Raw genomic sequence first — 19122 nt, 5'->3', positions numbered from 1 at the left:
CAGCCTTCTGTGGGAAAGAATCCCACAGATTCACCACCCTCTGACTAGATAAATATCTCTTACTAAAAGAACGTTTTAATTCTGAGGCTATGACCTCTAGTCTCAGATTCTCCCACTAGTGGAAACATCCTCTCCACATCCATATTCACTGCACTTCCATGTGCCGACCGAAAGGCCTCTCAAATGCCACTATCACTTGCCTCTACAGCCACCTAGCAATGTATTCCAGGCCCCAACCACTCTCTGTGTAAATCAAAAACTTGCCCGCACATCTCCATTAAACTTCCCCCATTCATCTTATAGTGATGCCCTCTTGTGTGGGACACAACGCCACCCTGGGAAAGGGTTCTGACTGTCTATCCTATCTATTTAGACGTTGTTACTTGTGAGCGGAGCACCGTGGCAAATTCCTTGTATGTGAATACTTGGCCAATAAACATACTCACTTACTTACTTACTTACTATCCCTCTCATATACCGTTGGTACGTATCTACTGAGCAGAGGAACACCAGTATAAAAATGATTGGAATACACACGAGTTGTATACCCGATGAATTTCGCTGACTGATGAATTTATAATTTTCCCAGGGGAAAGATCCTGGAAGCAAAACATACAGCATAAGGCTGAGGGCGGCACAGCGGTGGAGTTGCTGCCTCAAAGCGCCAGAGATCCGGGTTCAACCCTAACCTTGAGTGCTGTCTGTGCGGAGTTTGCACGTTCTCCCTGTGACAGCATTGGTTTTCCCGGGTGCCTTGGTTTCCTCCCCCACTCCAAAGACGTGTGGGTTTGTAGGTTAATTGGCATCGGCAAAGTTGTAAGTGGTCCCCAGTGTATAGGATAGTGCGAGAGTACGGGGTGATCGATTTTCCGCGCGGACTCAGTAGACCGAAGGGCCCGCTTCCGTGCTCTGTATCTCCGCAACTGAGGAGAACTTTTAATTCCATTTCACTGCACATCTCGTATGTGTATGTGACGAATAAACTTGACTTGACTTGAACTTTAGAAAAAAAATTTGATTCGAAGTTTGCTGACTTCAAAGGAACTTTGTCTTCCTCTAAGTGATCCCATCTTTCTTATTCTTTTTGTGTAGGAGATGCTCATAAATACTGAACTATCACATGAGTCTTTACAAACGTGCCCTGCAAAGGATGCAGTGTTCAAGGAACCAAAGCCAGTGGTGCAAGTGGAAGAGGAAGAGGGAAAGGAAGAGGGAGAGGAAGAGGGAAAGGAAGAGGGCGAGGAAGAGCGAAAGGAAGAGGGCGAGGAAGAGGGAGAGGAAGAGGGCGAGGAAGAGGGAAAGGAAGAGGGCGAGGAAGAGGGAAAGGAAGAGGGCGAGGAAGAGGGAAAGGAAGAGGGAAAGGAAGAGGGAAAGGAAGAGGGAGAGGAAGAGGGCGAGGAAGAGGGAAAGGAAGAGGGCGAGGAAGAGGAAGACGAGACATCTGTGAGTACCTCTCATTCTAATATCTTTTATCATGTGTTAAATGTCACCCGATCGTTTCGCAGAACACCTCCGCTCAGTCCGCCTAGGCCTACGCGATCTCCCAGCTGCCATACACTTTATCTCCCACTCCTATCCCCACACTGACAGGCACAAAATGCTGGAGTCACTCACTCAGCGGGACAGGCAGCATCTCTGGAGAGAAGGAATGGGTGACGTTTCGGACCCGAAACGTCACCCATTCCTTCTCTCCAGAGATGCTGCCTGTCCCGCTGAGTTACTCCGGCATTTTGTGTCTATCTTTGTGTTAAACCAGCATCTGCAGTTCCTTCCTACCCACGCTGACCTTTCTGTCCTGGGCCTCCTCCACTGCCAGAGTGAGGCCCAGCGCAAATTGGAGGCACAGCACCTCAAATCTCTCTAGGGCAGTTTACAACCCAGCGGTATGAATATTGATATCTCTAACTTCAGGTAACTCTTGCTTTCCCTCTCCCTCCATCCCTCCCCCACCCTAGTTCTCTGGCTTGTTTCACTGTCCTCCTGATTAATTTTACCGTTTGTGTACCTCGTTGTCACCTTCCCCTCAGCGTCCGATGAACGATTCTTCATTTCTTTGATCATCGTCTGCTTTGATCTGTCATTTTCACACCTTACTCTTCCATATCTCTCATCTCCCCCTCCCCGGACTCTCAGTATGAGGAAGGGTCTCAACCCGAAACGTCATCCTTCCTTCTCTCCAGAGATGCTGCCTGGCCCGCTGAGCCACTCCAGCACTTTCTTGTCTTTTCTTGGTAAACCAGCACCTGCAGATCCTTGCTTCTATATTAATTTTTAGCTGATCATAAACAGTGTTAGCATGGTAGGGAGAAGATGATGAAAGGTCGCTCGTATCTGTCAGGGTAACACAGTGGTTAGGTGGCTGGCCCACTGCTATTATTGACAGATTAAATCTTCATTGCAATGAAAAAAAAAATGAACAAACCTGAGCCTCGGATAAGTGTGAAAACTATTGCCCCACACATGTCCTTCCAACTTTGCCCCTCTCACCCTAAAGCCGCGCCTTCTGGTTCAATAACGAACCAGTTCTTTACATCCTGAGCTGTATAGTTTAAAGAATATGAATATATGGCTGAACATCAGCAGCAGAAGATGGATTATCAATAAATGGAACATCAATAAATGATACTAAAATTCATGTTGAATAAATCTCATGTAGGCATTAGCGGAAAACACGGGGGAGCCAGGGGGGGGGGGGGGGGGGTGACCCTGTCCCCTCCATGTTTTCAGAGGTGGGGGACGGTCCCCCTCACGTTACAAGCTTTAAATCTAATTCAGGGCGCACGGCTGAAGCTTCCGATGCCGCGCATGTGTGCACATGCGCGCGTGGCCGCCAAGAAATAGTCCCCCCCTGACCCTCGGTCCCCTCCATGTTTTGAAAGCGGTTTCCGTCTCTGCATGTAGGTATGGTATAACAGTAGGACTGTTTGGGTTAATTCATCCCAATATTTGCTGAAGAAATGTTCAGGATGGAATAGAATGTCAAAAAAGTGGGAAACTATTGTTTAATTATTGTACAGAATATTGAATATTTAGTTTTTTAGTTAAGGGACACTGCGCGGAAACAGGCCCTTTGGCCCACCGAGTCCGCAGCACACATTAACGCTATCCTACACACACAAGAGGGACAATTTACACTTATACCAAGCCAATTAGCCTACAGACTTGTACGTCTTTGGAATGTGGGAGGAAACCGAAGATCTCGGAGAAAACCCACGCCGGTCAGGGGGAGATTGGACAAACTCCGTACAGACAAGCACCCGTAGTCGGGATTGAACCCGGGTCTCTGGCACTGTAATGCAGCAACTGTACCGCTGTGCCACCCTGTTCTGGTGAGCTATTACCGGCCATGCTCTATCCTGCCCCTCCTCTCTCCCAGCTTTCTTACCCATCCCCATTCAATCAGCCTGAAGAAGGGCTCCAACTCCATGGTTGCTGCTGCTTAACCTGCTGAGTTACTCCAACATTTTGCGTCTATCTCAACTATTCCACCCTGTGGTTTTGAAGTTCCACACGGTGCGAGTTGGCCACAAGGTGATTATTGGGAGCAACTCAGAAACAAAATGGACGGTAAACATGTTTTCATATCCTATTAAAGGAGGAATCACAGGGTGGAAAATCAATGGGGTTTTATCTCCCAAGTTCTTTCAACTTTTCTCTTTAGAAATTAATTGAAAGAGTCTTTCATAGTTCCTGCTGTGTTCTGGTGTTTCTGTCAGGGACGATCAAACAAGCTGCCACATGGATGATCAAAATGTTTGCAGTGTTTCAGATCTGCACAGACAATATTAGCTCTTTATCTATCTGATGCAAACTGCATTTTAAGGTTTAGTTACCCAAGCAAGATATCTCATTTTCTTGATCTTTATAGTTTACCCATCAATAGAAAATCATGTGTAAAATCATGAGAGGAATATCGGGTAGATGCACAGTGTCTCTTGCCAAATTACAGAGAAAGGTTGAATAAGTTAGGTCTTTATTCTCTGGAGCGCAGAAGGTTAAGGGGGGACTTGATAGAGGTCTTTAAAATGATGAGAGGGATAGACAGAGTTGATGTGGACAAGCTTTGCCCTTTGAGAATAGGGAAGATTCAAACAAGAGGACATGACTTCAGAATTAAGGGACAGAAGTTTAGGGGTAACATGAGGGGGAACTTCTTTACTCAGAGAGTGGTAGCGGTGTGGAATGAGCTTCCAGTGGAAGTGGTGGAGGCAGATTCGTTGGTATCATTTAAAAATAAATTGGATAGGCATATGGATGAGAAGGGAATGGAGGGTTATGGTATGAGTGCAGGCAGGTGGGACTAAGGGAAAATAATTGTTCGGCATGGACTTGTAGGGCCAAGATGGCCTGTTTCCGTGCTGTAATTGTTATATGGTTATATGGTTAGTAGGGGAATCAAGGACCAGAGGACATAGGTTTAAGGTGAAGGGGAAAAGACTTAATAAGTATCTGACAGGTAACCTTTTCACGCAGAGGGTGGTGGGTGTATGGAACGAGCTGCCAGGGGAGGTAGCTGAGGCAGGGATTATCTCAACATTTAAGATCCAGTTAGCCAGGTACATGGATAGGACAGGTTTGGAGGGTTATGGACTAAATGTGGGCAGGTGGGACTAGTGTAGATGGGACATGTTGGCCGGTGTGGGGGAGTTGGGCCAAATGGTCTGCTTCCCAATTAAATTGAATCTCCTGTTTATTTAGTAGAATTCCCTATATCTCTCCCTATATCTGGCACCTACTGTTGGAATGCCATAGAATTAAATGGATGTTCCCTTCTCTAATTCACAATCTGCTTCAGTGCCACACTTAATGCACATACATCATCTATACATCAACACTGTTTTTTTTGCTTCAGATTTATCAATAAACCTCAATAACGGCTCTTTGCAAAGTGTTTCATTGAAACTAAATATTTACTAAGTAGATTTATCTCTTGGCTTCCAAGCTAGAAAAGTATTAAACAAACAATTACCATACAATGCAATTATTTTTCACAGAACCATTAATAGTCTTTTTTGGTATTCAGTAAAAATGAGACATGAAACCTAACTGGACTTTCTTGATTAAATGCATTTGTAAATCAAATGAATATAAGATACTTAAGCAATTTGAGGGAAATTGATCTGAAAATGTCCTCGCATTTATTGTGTATAGCATTCTGCTTCTTTTCAATTAGTCATAAGATAGCCACAGGGTAGCAAATAATTCTCACTCTAATTTTTATAAAAAGATTATGCATATTAAATGTTTGATAAAAAATAGTAAAGATTAATCAGAGAATTTCATGCAGTAATGGTCATAGGCAAGTGTTTTTAAATATTAAACATTGTTAATATATCAATTTATTTAAGTTTTTCTTACGAAGATATCTGGCTAGCAATTTCCAGTTTTAATTATTCGCTTCATGTGGAATTTAAAAAAACTTATTGATATGTCCCTCTGTATTTTGATATTTTAATTAACCTCACTAGTTTATAGTTTTTAACGATTGGCTTTTGAGGATAGTTTTTCATTTGGTTGAAAACGGTGTAAATTGGTTAGTATGTATGGAGCAGTACGCAAAGATGAGGCCATGTTTTACTGTAACATATTAACTTAGAAGCTCATGTCTTCAGCGGCCACAGCCTCAAGCTCTAGAATTTCCTCCCTAAATTACTCCCTCTCTGCCCATCTCTTCTCCATCCAGACACATCTTAAACCCTACAAACAAGATTTGGTTTATCCTTCACAATATCCGCTGATGGGGGCAGTCACGGTGGCGCAGCAGTAGAGTTGCAGCCTTACAGCGAATGCAGTGCTGGAGACCCGGGTTCGATCCCGGTTGCGGGTGCTGTCTGTGTATGAGATGGTAATAACTATGTCGTTCATTTAACTCCATATGAAATTCATTATTATCCAGAGACCAGAAGAAAGCTTCCATACAGTCCAGCATCTCTTATCAGAATGCCCAAACCGCATCCTGAATAATACACATGTGCTAGCTAGATCGCATTTTTGGGGAGAAGGAATGGGTGACGTTTGGAGTCGAGACAAAGGACACTAAGCTGGGGGGCAGTGTTAGCTGTGAGGAGGATGCTAGGAGGCTGCAAGGTGACTTGGATAGGTTGGGTGAGTGGGCAAATGCATGGCAGATGCAGTATAATGTGGATACATGTGAGGTTATCCACTTTGGTGGCAAAAACAGGAAAGTAGACTATTATCTGAATGGTGGCCGATTAGAAAAAGGGGAGATGCAACGAGACCTGGGTGTCATGGTACACCAGTCATTGAAAGTAGGAATGCAGGTGCAGCAGGCAGTGAAGAAAGCAAATGGTATGTTAGCATTCATGGCAAAAGGATTTGAGTATAAGAGCAGGGAGGTTCTACTGCAGTTGTACAGGGTCTTGGTGAGACCACACCTGGAGTATTGCGTACAGTTTTGGTCACCTAATCTGAGGAAAGACATTCTTGCCATAGAGGGAGTACAGAGAAGGTTCACCAGACTGATTCCTGGGATGGCAGGACTTTCATATTGGGGGGGGGGGATCTTATAGAAACTTGCAAAATTCTTAAGGGGTTGAACAAGCTAGATGCAGGAAGATTGTTTCCCGGTGTTGGGAAGTCCAGAACAAGGGGTCACAGTTTAAGGATAAGGGGGAAATCTTTTAGGACCGAGATGAGAAAAACATTTTTCACACAGAGAGTGGTGAATCTGTGGAATTCTCTGCCACAGAAGGTAGTTGAGGCCAGTTCATTGGCTATATTTAAGAGGGAGTTAGATGTGGCCCTTGTGGCTAAAGGGATCAGGGGGTATGGAGAGAAGGCAGGGATGGGATACTGAGTTGAATGATCAGCCATGATCATATTGAATGGCGGTGCAGGCTCGAAGGGCCGAATGGCCTACTCCTGCCCCAATTTCCTATGTTTCTATGAGACTCTTCTTTAGGCTCGACCCGAAACGTCACCCATTTCTTCTTTCCAGAGATGCAGCCCGTCCTGTTGAGTTTCTCCAGCATTTTGTCGATCTTCGGTGTAAACCAGCATCTACAGTTCCTTCCTACACACTTCTCACAGAGTGAATTGGCTGCTCTGCACAAGATCAATGCTGTCGAACAACTGTTTCCATTATGTGGCATTATTATATTCCAGTTCATAAACCATTGTCTTCATCAACAGATTGTTAAACGATGCTTCTTTTCAATGACAATTACTGCATTAAAATAACAATGGGTGAGTTCATATATATTATACTGCCGACATGAAGCAATAATAAATGTATGATTCATGAGTGGTTCCAGTCAATCTTCAGGATTCTGAGAATTATGTATATAATTATAGCTTCTGTTGGGAGCAATACTCAGTGGCATCATAGAAGATAATCTTCATGTGGAATTGGAAGAAATAGGCAGTAAGATGTGTACAAGTGCTAAAGATTTAGAGTCATAGCATCATAGAGTGATACAGCTTGGAAACGGGTCCTTCGGCTCAACTTGCCTACACTAGCCAACAGGTCCCAACTGCATTAGTCCCACCTGAAATGAAATGAAATGATTCAATTTATTCAACCCACCTGCATGTGTTTGGCCCATAATCATTCCAAACCTGTCCTATCCATGTACTTGTCTAACTTTCTTAAACATGTCCCTGCCTCAACTACTTCCTGTGGCAACTTGTTCCATACATACACCATCCTTTGTATGAAAAGGCTACTCCTCAGATTACTATTAAATCTTTTCCACTTCACCTCTATACATTCCAGTTTATGATGTTCAAGAAGGAATTGCAGATGCTGGAAAATCAAAGGTAGATAAAAGTGCTGGATAAACTCAGCGGGTGCAGCAGCATCTATGGAGCGAAGGAAATAGGCAACGTTTCGGGCCAAAACCCTTCTTCAGACTTTTGTGATCTCTGCGTAGGACACAATGGTTAGGAGAACTTTCTTCGTCAGATTACAGCAAGGTAGATTTGTGAGCTAAATGTGGATGGCTTTACGCATGCACTCAATGTAACATCAAGAGTTCCTTATAAGTTGTCAATTTGCCTCCTTCATTAAGTGTTGAGAGGAGACTCAAGGAACAGCAGATGCTGGTTTGCAAAAAAATAGTTAAATGTCCTGGAGTAGCTCAGCAGGTCAGCGAATACCTTTGTGGGTATTCATGTTCCCTAGAGATGCTGTCTGAGCCGTTGACTTACTCCAATGCATTCTTTTTTTTAAAGAGAACATCTTTTTTTCTCCCCAGTTTATCCTAAGATTAGTCATGAGTGCTTGTCCTTTTTAACATCCAAGCAGGATTGAAGCCGGATCTTGTAGTTTTAGATGAGTAGGTAGGCCAGGCATCTTTGGAAGGACTCCCTTCAGTAGCAAATTGTGGACACAGCCCAGACCATCACACAAACAAACTTTTGTTTAAGAAGGAACTACAGATGCTGGAAAATCGAAGGTAGACAAAAATGCTGGAGAAACTCAGCCGAAACCCTTCTTCAGACTGATGTGAGGGGGAGGGGGAGGGGGGAGAAGAAAGGAAGAGGAGTAGCCAGTGGGCTGAGGAATCGCTGGCGAGGAGTGGGCAGAGGAAACGAGGACCCACTGGCTCCTCCTCTTCCTTTCTTCTTCCCGTCCCACCCCAACCCTCACATCAGTCTGAAGAAGGGTTTCGACATAAAGCTCCCTTCCATTGACATCTCAACAACATACTCAAGGACAAGTCGCACCCTGGTCACTCCTTCTTCTCCAGTCTCCCATCAGGCAAAAGGTGCAGAAGTGTTAAAACGCACACCTCCAGATTCAGGAACAGTTTCGTCCCAGCTGTTATCAGGCAACTGAATCATCCTACCACAACCAGAGAGCAGTCCTGAACTACTGTCTTCCTCATTAGTAACCCCCAAGCTATTCTCGATCGGACTTTGTTGGCTTAACCTTGCACTAAACGTTATCCCCTTATCATGTATCCACTGTGAATGCCTCGATTGTAATCATGTATTGTCTTTCCACTGACTGGATAGCACGTGACAAAAGCTTTTCACTGTACCTCGGCACATGTGACAATAAACTAAACTGTAAACTTTGTAATTGTAATTATAGCCTTTTCAACTGAGATCAATTAATATCAGTTGATCGCATCTGTGCCGTGTGGGTAAGTACATAACAGGGAAGACTGAGGAATTGCAGCGGCTCAGTAGAGGAATAATAAATAGATAAAAACATAGGACTCGTTTTGTGATATTGAATGACTTGGTGTTGTGAAGGGGAATGAATTCCAGCTTAATAATATTGCCACGATTCTTGAGATATTAACAAATAAAAGTGCAAGAGCTGCTAATATTATGTGGGTATTTTTAAGGCGGAGATTGACAAGATTCTTATTAATAAGGGTGTTGAGGATAATGGGGAAAAGGCAGGAGAATGAGGTTGAGAGGGAAAGAAAGATCAGCCATGATCGAATAGCAGAGTATGGGCCGAATGGCCTAATTCTGCTCATATGATTTATGAATATGTGGAAATTCAGACTCAGACAGGTGGAAAGTAAAGACCCATCTCTGCACTCTTGCATCACTTTTATGGATGCTGTATTAAAATATTTTGTCACGAGTGAGAGAACTTCATATAGGACCATTATTTCTATATGAAATTTTTATTGTGTAGAAGCAAATTAACATCTAGGATTCATGACTATCGCTCGGGCCACAGCTAAATCGGGGAAACCGTCTCGTTCAATGTAATAGAGAAACATTGTATAAAATAGGATACTTAAAATCTATGTGTAGGAAGGAACTGTAGATGCTGGTTTAAACCGAAGATAGACACAGTAACCTGGAGTAACTCAACGGGACAGGCACCATCTCTGAAGATGGTGGTCTGAAGAAGTGCCTTGACCCAAAGCGTCACCCATTCCTTCTCTCCAGAGATGCTGCCTGTCCCGCTGAGATACTCCAGCTTTTTGTGTCCGTCTACTTTTAAGGGCCTGTCCCACTTGGGCGACATTTTTGGCGACAGCCTGGAAAGAAGTTGTCATGGCGTGACGCACGTAATGAAGCGCGGTGTCTCCTTGCTGCCGCTGGGTTTTGGAATGTTCAAAATCTTTCCTCGACACCTGCGTGTCTTATCGTGTCGTGCGCTCTGTCGCACGCTGACGCAAGGTCATGACCTCGACCTGCGTCATCATACGGCAACCTGTCGTCCTCAGATTTCGTAGACAATAACGCAGCCTGTCGTATCGTGTCGCGGGTGGATGTATGTTGACTGGCTGTCGCTGTTTGACGTCCGTGCGGTGGCAGGATATCGTAGGCGCTGTCGTATGTTGTCACTGTTGAGGACCTGGAAACTTTGACGTCGGCTGAACCAGATTGTCGCAGCTTGACGTCAACTGTGTCGTAGCCTGTCGTCGATTGTCGTACAACTTGCTGCCAACCGTAATGGAGGTTTTACAAACATTACTCCTGATGACCTTTGCTTTCAAGCCCTTTCACACCTCGTAATCACTCTACCCAATGCAATTTCCTGAAATGCAAGCCGTTCCGGAACTCCGAGCCGCTGAACGCGTTCTTCCTACGCCGGAATTCCATCAACCCGACGAGAGTGCCTGAATCATCGGGCTACCGTAGCGGCAACTGTGGAGGCCTCAATAGGCCCAGACTACGGGTGAACATACAGGAGGTGGACTGAACTTTGCTGCCTTCCCTCACAGTGGGAAACGTTGATCTCGCTGTGGGGGGATGTTTTTATGTTTACCGTTAAATTCTATAATGTTGTGTTTATTTTATTGGTGTGCTGCAATGGCAACTCAAATTTCACCGCACCAAATGGTGTATGTGACAATAAACGTCCTTTGTCAATGTTATCTTTTGCAGTATTGAGTACCTTCAATGATCTTGCATTAATTGTTGGCGTGTGCTCCCACACCAACACATTCCAAGCCGAGAAGAGCAATTTCTTTACACAGAATATGGTGTGTAAATAGTAAGAGCTGCCGGAAGTAGCTTGGAGGGATAGGTACGATGGTGATATTTTTAAAATATTTAGACAGATACTTGGATAAGAAAAGGTTGGAGGGGTATGGGGCAAATGGAACTTGCTCAACTATACACATGTAGGAAAGAACTGCAGATGCTGGTTTACACCGCAGACACAAAACGCTGGAGTAACTCAGCGGGACAGGCAGCATCTCCGGAGGGAAGGAATGGGATGTTTTCGGTTGAGACACTTCTTCAGACCTGGGTCTCAACCCGAAACATCACCCACTCCTTCTATCCAGCCATGCTACCTGTCCTGCTGAGTTACTCCAGCATTTTGCGTCTATCTAGCTCAATTATAAAACCGTTTAAGAAAGAACTGCAGATGCTGGTAAAATCGAAAGTAGACACAAAATGCTGGACTCAGCGGGTGAGGCAGCATCTATGCAGAGAAGGAATATTCGATCCGAAACGTCGCCAATTCCTTTTCTCCATAGATACTCCCTCACCCGCTGAGTTACTCCAGCATTTTGTGTCTACCTTCAATGATAAAACCCCCTGGTTCGCACGGACGAGTTGGACTGAAGGGCATGTTTCCGTTGTGTGTGACTGAGCACAAACCTATGAAACCTACTCCAACTTAACTTCTTCTCAATGGCTTCCAATCATGGACAAATCTGTGTGTATTTTAGGTCAGTGAAGTCACCAGTCTGGGGGAACCTGAAGACATGGCTGCAATAGATGAATCTGCTCCAACAGAGACAGGTAACACACACAAATATATACGAAAGCTTTTATTCCCATGGAAACTCTGACAATATTTCGACTGGTTTCTGCGAAAATAAAGTGCTTAGGCTTGCAAAATATCTGAACAAAAACATACTGGTGAAAAATGAAATGGATAATGTTATTCATGTTATTTGTACAGATGCAATTTGCATCTCGTGCGCTGCTCATGGTAATTTGACACTCAGAAAGCACTTAATTCCCTTAATGTGGTTCTGACCCAAGCACGAAACAGCATACTATGCAGCAGACCTCAGATATGTAAAACATATCGATGAATACCTGAAAAGGGACTGTTTACAATTTCCTTCAGGCATGCTTCAACCTCTAAACTCACCAGTCGCAAAGAAACATCTGTTTATTCAATTTGAACACATTGATTTTTTTTAACATCTCATGTAATTACTACTTCCAACACTTAAAACTCATTGTGTGTATGGGGGGGGGGGGGGGGACTACAGATGCTGATTTACACCAAAGGCAGACACACAAAATGCTGGAGCAACTCAGTGGGTCAAGCAGCATCTCCGGAGAAAAGGAAGAGGTGGCGTTTTGGGTCGAGACCGTTCTTCAGACTGAGAGTCATGCGAGAGGGAAAAGAAGTATGAAACGGTACAGAACAAATCAGAAACAACACATAGTAAATAGGTGCAGGAGGAGGCCATTCGGCCCATCGAGCCAGCACCACCATTCATTGTGATCATCCCCAATCAATAACCCGTACCTCAAGCTCTATCAAACTCTCTTAAATCCATCCACAGATTTGGCCTCTAATGCCCTCTGTGGCAGGGAATTCCACAAATTCACAACTCTCTGGGTGAAATTTTTTTTTCTCACCTCAGTCTTAAATGGCCTCCTCTTTATTCTAAGACTGCGGCCCCTGGTTCTGGACTCGCCCAACATTGGGAACATTTTTCCTGCATCTAGCTTGTCCAGTCCTTTTATAATTTTATATGTTTCTATAAGATCCCCCTCATCCTTCTAAACACCAGTGAATACAAGGCTAGTCTTTTCAGTCTTTCCTCATATGACAGTCCCGCCATCCCAGTGATCAATCTAGTGAACCTACACTGCACTGCCTCAATCACAAGGATGTCCTTCCTCAAATTAGGAGACCAAAACTGTACACAATACTCCAGATGTGGTCTTACCAGAGCCCTATACAACTGCAGAAGAACCTCTTTACTCCTATACTGAAATCCTCGTTATGAAGGCCAACATTCAATTAGTTTTCTTCACTGCCTGCTGTACCTGCACGCAAACTTTCAGTGACTGGTGTACAAGGACACCCAGGTCTCACTGCACCTCCCCCCTTACCTAACCTAAATCCTTTCAAACCTCTAGTTTCCCTCTCCACTGACAGCCTGAAGAAGGGTCTTGACCAGAAACGTCTCCTATTCCTTTTCTCTGGAAATGCTGCCTGACCCACTGTGTTACTCCATCTTTTTCTGCCTATCTTCGGCGTAAACCAACATCTGCAGTTCCTTCCTACATATATAACTGTTTGCAGTTAATTACTTTCTTTACAGTACCTTTCCAGAACAATAGAATACAAAAAAACAGGGCCGTAATGTTAAATTCATATGGAGCTTTGATCAGAGCAGCCAGAGGAGTGTGCATGCTGAATTTGGATTGGCATGAAACACCATCGAAATATTACGGAGAAAATGCAGAATAAATCTATCAACCAGAATCGAGGAAAGTTTCAGGAGGCTGGGCCTGCCTTCTTCAATAAATACAGTACTAGGCACTCATGGCATTGAATATTTATTAAATTGCTCAGTGGTGTGAATATAGAGAAATAATTTACACATGTAAGCAATTCCAGCAACAAAAAAGTATGAAGCCAAATGGGCTGCAGCATCTTCTTCTTCTGGTGGTGTATGGCGTGCAGAGTCAGAGTCAGAGTCAATTTAATTGTCATTTGGACCCCTGGAGGTCCAAACGAAATGCCGTTTCTGCAGCCATACATTACATACAAATAGACCCCAGACACAACAATAATTACATTTAACATAAACATCCATCACATAGCTGTGATGGAAGGCCAAATAAACTTATCTCTCCACTGCACTCTCCCCCCCCCCCCGATGTCAGAGTGAAAGTCATAGCCCCCGGCTGGCGATGGCGATTGTCCCGCGGCCATTAAAGCCACGCCGGGTGGTGCGAGGTCGCACACCGGGTCTTGATGTTGGAGCCCCCGGTGTGCGCTCGCAGAGTCCGCGGCCATTTCAGCCGCGCGGGGCAGTGGTGTCAGGCCCCGCTCCAGGAGCTCTTCAACCCCGCAACTCGGGCGGGAGAAGTCGCCGTTGCAGGAGCCCTGAGAAGCGGTCTCCTTCCAAGGAGCCGTGGGCTCCCGGCGCCGCCGTCCACAGACCTGTAGAGAGCCTCCGACTCTCCGGTAGCAGCAGCAGCAGCAGCAGCAGCAGCAGCAGCAACAGCAACAGCATCAGCAGCAGCAGCAGCAGCGCTCCTCCACCGCTCCGGACCCGGCCAGCTCCGCGACGGCAACGGTGAGTCGGCACCTGAGTCCCTGGTCTCTTCCTGTTGGAGGCCGCTCCTCGTTGCGGCCTCAACGACAATGGAAACCTGACGAGAAAAGGTCGGGTCTCCAGTGCAGGGAGAGATTCACAAAGTTTCCCCCCCCCCCTCCCACCCCACCCCCCCCCCCCCCCCCACACACACACACCCCGACATAAAATAACAAAAACTACATAAAAACACAGACAAAAATAATAAAAACGCGGACAGGCTGCAGAGGCCGCTGCTGGCCAGAGCCGCGCCGCCTACCGAACAGCCTAAAGTTGTAGGACAACTTGTTCTATTTGATTGTGCACGCCGGGTTGATTGCATTAGTCAAAACAGGGCGGGCCACGTGAAAGTTGCAATCTCCCCCACCCCGGCTACAGCATCAAATCTCAAAGACTGATGAGAATGAATAGCTCACTGCAATATAGTAGATAGATAACCATTTAGTCAAAGGCCCGATGCATTTGGGGAGTGGGTGCATAATTCAGAACCAAAGGAAGAGGATGACAGGAGAGAAGTCACTACCGAGTGGAAACACCCAAGCACCAGGTGGACATTTTATTTTGCCAGAGATTGCATATAGTCTCTTTTAGTGTTTTCTCTGGAGTATGAGAGGCTGAGGAAGGAGGGGGCCGCAAACAGGACCTAATAGAGGAATATAGAAAATTTTGAGGCATTGATAGGGTAGACAGTTAGAACCTTCCATCCCCCCCCCCCCCCCCACCACACACACACACACACACACACACACAATGGAAATGTCAACCACTAGAGAGCATAGTTTTAAAGGTGGAAGGGGCAAAGATTAAAGGAGATGTGCGGGCCAAGTTTGTTTTTATACAAAGGGGGAGTGGGGGCCTAGACTGGGCTTCCAGGGGTGCTGATGGATGCAGATATGATAGCAGTGTTTAGGAGGATTTTAGATAGGCACATGGATATGCAATTGAGGGATGTGGATCACATGCAGGCAAAGAGGATTAGTTTAACTTGGCATCATGTACAGCATGGAAGTTGTGGCCCTGAGGGTTGTATTGTTGGGTAGGCTGCAACCCAATGGTATGAACATTGAACTCTCCAATTTTAGGTAACTACATAACCCTCCCTTCTCCCATGTAACCTCCACCCACTTCCACTGGGCCTCCACCTATTTCTCCCCTCCACCTACATTCCTTCCTCTAGCTTCACAATTCACAACTCTTCAATCCTTTTGTCTCACACCTTGTCTCTTTTCATCTCCATCCTTTGCCCAACCATCGTCCTATCAAAAAACCCTCCCCACCTCCATCAACCTGTTTCTTGCCAGGTTTGTGGGAGATTTTGAATGCCGCTGTGTGGGGATATCGGTGTTAAAGTCGATCGTGTTCTGTGCTCTTTATTATTCATATGGCTGTATGGTGACAACACATTTCACTGTACCAATTGGTGCATGTGACAAATAAATGTATCTTGTATCTTTGTCCTGTTTTTCCACCCATCGCCCCATCCCCCCCCATGAGTCTGAAGAAGGGTCCTGACCAAAAACATCACCTCTCCATATTCTCCCTGGCCCGCAGAATTACTCCAGCATTGTGTCTTGGTTTGTAAAACGCCATTTGTAGTTCTGTGTTTCTACTGTATTGTTGTATGTTCAGTCCGTTTCATTCAGCAGAGGGTGCATGAAACTATTGTGGTGACAGTTGTCACAAATTCTTACATATTCAGTGAGAAGTTGCAGACCATAAGTCATAGAAGCAGAATTTGGCAATCCGGCCCAACGAGTCTATTCCACCATTCGAACATGGCCAATCTATTTTTTCCCCCAACAACCCCATTCTTCTGTCTTCTCCCTGTAACCTTTTTCTTCTTGCGTTTGAGGCAGGAGAGGTTATGTAACGGCCTCCAGGCGTTGTAGCCAGTTGTTGTTGTTGAGGGCCGTAAGCGGAGGACAGCTCAGTCTAAACTTTTGACGCCCTGATGAATCCAGAAACATCCTTACCAATCAAGAAAGTTGAACATTCTTTTCTAAATGCTCAATCACAAACAAGACTCTTAGTTTTAATAGCAAATTTGTTTAGACATACAATTCAAACGAAGATTAAAACTCCTCAGAGTAGAACAAAGGTTATCTTCTTTCAATCAACATAATTGAATGTAAATTAAAGGTTACTAATCACTCAGTGAAATTCTAGCTTATGAAGCTGCATGCTAAGCATTAACTACTGCAATTCCATTCAGGCGAAGTCTTTCAAATAAAGGTCCCATTCAGCTGCATACTTAAGATTTTAAAGCTAATTGCTGTGTTGGGCTAAATTACATAGAGTTACAGGGTGGAAACAGGCCCTTCGAACCAACGCCCATACCGGCCAACATGTCCCAGCTACACTGGAATTTAGGGTCTAGGAATTTAGAAGAATGAGAGGGGCTCTTATAAAACTATATAACATTATTATGGGATTGGACTTGCTAGATGCAGGAAACATGTTCCCACAGTTTAAGAATAAGGGGTAGGTCATTTAGAACGGAGATGAGGAAAAACATTTTTCACCCAGTAAGTTGTGTATTCGTGGAATTCTCTGCCTCAGAAGGCAGTGAAGGCAGATTCACTGGATGTATTCAAAAGAAAGTTAGATAGAGCTCTTAGGGCTAGTGGGATCAAGGGATATGGGTAGAAGGCCAGAACAGGGTACCGATTGTGGATGATCAGCCATGATCACATTGGATGGCCGTGCAGGCTCGAAGGGCAGAATGCCCTACTCCTGCACCTATATTTTTATGTATCTATGTACCTGTCTGTGTTTGGTCCATATCCCTCCAAACCTGTCCTATCCTATCCATGTACCTTGTCTAACTGTTTCTTAAACAATGGGATAGTCCCAGCCTCAACTACCTTATCTGGCAGCTTTTTCCATACACGCACCATCCTTTGTGTGTAAATATTACTCCTCAGATTCCTATTCCTTTTCCCCTTCCCCTTAACCGTAAATCCGTGTCCTCTGGTCCTCGATTCACCTCCTCTGTGTATCTACCCGATCTATTCCTCTCATGATTTTACACATCTCTACAAGATCACCCCCTCATCCTCCTGCACTCCAGGGAATAGTGTCCCAGCCTACGCAACCTCTCCCGATAGCTCAGACCCTCCAGTCCTGGCACGATCCGCATAAATCGTGACACCCCTTCTCTTATTTTGTTTTGCAGAGTTCCACACAGCCCAGCCCAAGTTTCCTTTCTACCAGGAACATGATGTGCTTATCGTACTGGTGGCTCATTTAACACTCGTCATTGCCGTTCTACTGTTAGGCGGCAGGTGCTTGCATGTACAAAAGGGTGTCACATTCAGTGACGTTGACGTGGATGAGCTGATTGTCACTGTTGGTTTAGTCAGCTGCATCACTGTTGCACTGTTTGCACTGTTGGGGGCCACCATAATTTTATTCATTCGTATATTGCTAACAAAGTTCCCGTAACCGATTCATCTTTCCAAAACAATAAAAGGTTTAATTGCCACCTGAAAGTTTTGTGCTCATACACAGTATGTTATGGCAAGTAATAAAACCTTTTGCATTTGATTTAGTTTTACATCATGCTTGACTCCTTACTTTAGTCTTTAGTGCTGGCTCAAAGGGCCAAATGGCCTCTTTATGCCCCTGTCCCACTTAGGAAACGGAAACCTCTGGCGACTTTGCGCCCCACCCAAGGTTTCCGTGCGGTTCCTGGAGGTTTTTGTCAGTCTCCCTACCTGCAACCTCCGAGAACCACACAGAAACCTTGGGTGGGGCACAAAGTCTCCAGAGGTTTCCGTTCAGGTTTCCTAAGTGGGACAGGGGCATTACTGTACTTATTTTCTATGTTTAATAGAGTGCACCAGGCAGAGTTAGAAAATAGTTTGAGCCAGAGGGTAGAAAGGTATGATATGGCACATTGTTCGCTTGTTCAACTCGTCCAACACTGCTTTTGAAAATCGTTGCATTGACCGAGAAAGGCTTTGCAGCACTAATTGTGCTCAATGTGCCTTTGTCATGTTAGATTCTACACGGCATCCATTTTATAGCCCTGTCCCACTGTACGAGTTCATTCAAGAGTTCTTCCCGAGTTTTGCCCTGATTCGTACTCGGAGATTTACGGTAATGGCCGCTCGTAGGTACTCAGGGCTCTCGTGGACATTTTTCTACATGTTGAAAAATCTTCTTGAGTCTTCCCGAGCTTACCGCTTTTCCCGAGTACCTGCCGTTAGCGTTACGAGCCGCTAAGAGACGTCCCCGAGCTCCGAAGTACCCGCTATTTTCATTCCACGTGCTTACCACAAGTTTGATTATTTTTTAACTCGGGAGAGCTCTTGGAATGAACTTGTACCGTGGGACAGGGCTTTTATTCTTGCTTTAAATTCAAGCTGCCAGCCGGCACCTTAATGACCAGTTATGAATTAGCTGTATTGTTGTACCTCTAGATTTAAGTATAGGTCCACCACTGATTTTCCGGCTCCATTGGTTCCAGAGCATTGCCGTATGAACCGTTTTGCTGGACCTACTGAGGTCACGGCCTTTTGGGGGGAGGGGGGAATACCGGCCCGTAAAGCTGGCCGTGGAAGTCGGCTATGGGATGGATCAGCTGGCTCCAGCCAGGCCAACGTCACACTCCAATTTATTGTCCATAACTCTGCGTTGAACACCATAATCCCATCCAAACTCATCCCTTGCACCCCTCACTGCAACTTTGATCCGCCTCCTGACCCAAAGACCACACAATTGGTGAGGATAGGCAAGATAACATCCTCCGTGATAATTCTCAGCATTGGTGCTCCACAAACATGCGTTCTCAGCCGTTTACTACCTTTGTTCTACACTCATGACTGTGCGGCCAACTCTACTTAACCCCATTTATGAGATTGCAGAGGATATCACT

The 19122-nt window shown here is 45.1% G+C and overlaps 1 protein-coding gene across 1 annotated transcript in view; it reads left to right on the top strand.

Moving 5' to 3' along the window:
- Window positions 1–17687, top strand: part of LOC129709577 (uncharacterized) — a 29937-nt gene extending 12250 nt beyond the window's left edge. Inside the window, exons 3-4 of the mRNA XM_055656026.1 lie at window positions 11619–11691; window positions 17419–17687. Of these exons, the coding sequence (XP_055512001.1) occupies window positions 11619–11691; window positions 17419–17687 (342 nt within the window). The remainder of the gene's footprint in view (window positions 1–11618; window positions 11692–17418) is intronic.
- Window positions 17688–19122: the final 1435 nt, after the last annotated feature.

The sequence above is a fragment of the Leucoraja erinacea genome, chromosome 26 (genome assembly GCF_028641065.1).
Source record: "Leucoraja erinacea ecotype New England chromosome 26, Leri_hhj_1, whole genome shotgun sequence".
Lineage (NCBI taxonomy): Eukaryota > Metazoa > Chordata > Chondrichthyes > Rajiformes > Rajidae > Leucoraja > Leucoraja erinaceus.
Note: the sequence above shows the minus strand (reverse complement) of the source record. Positions and strands in the feature narration are given on the sequence as shown.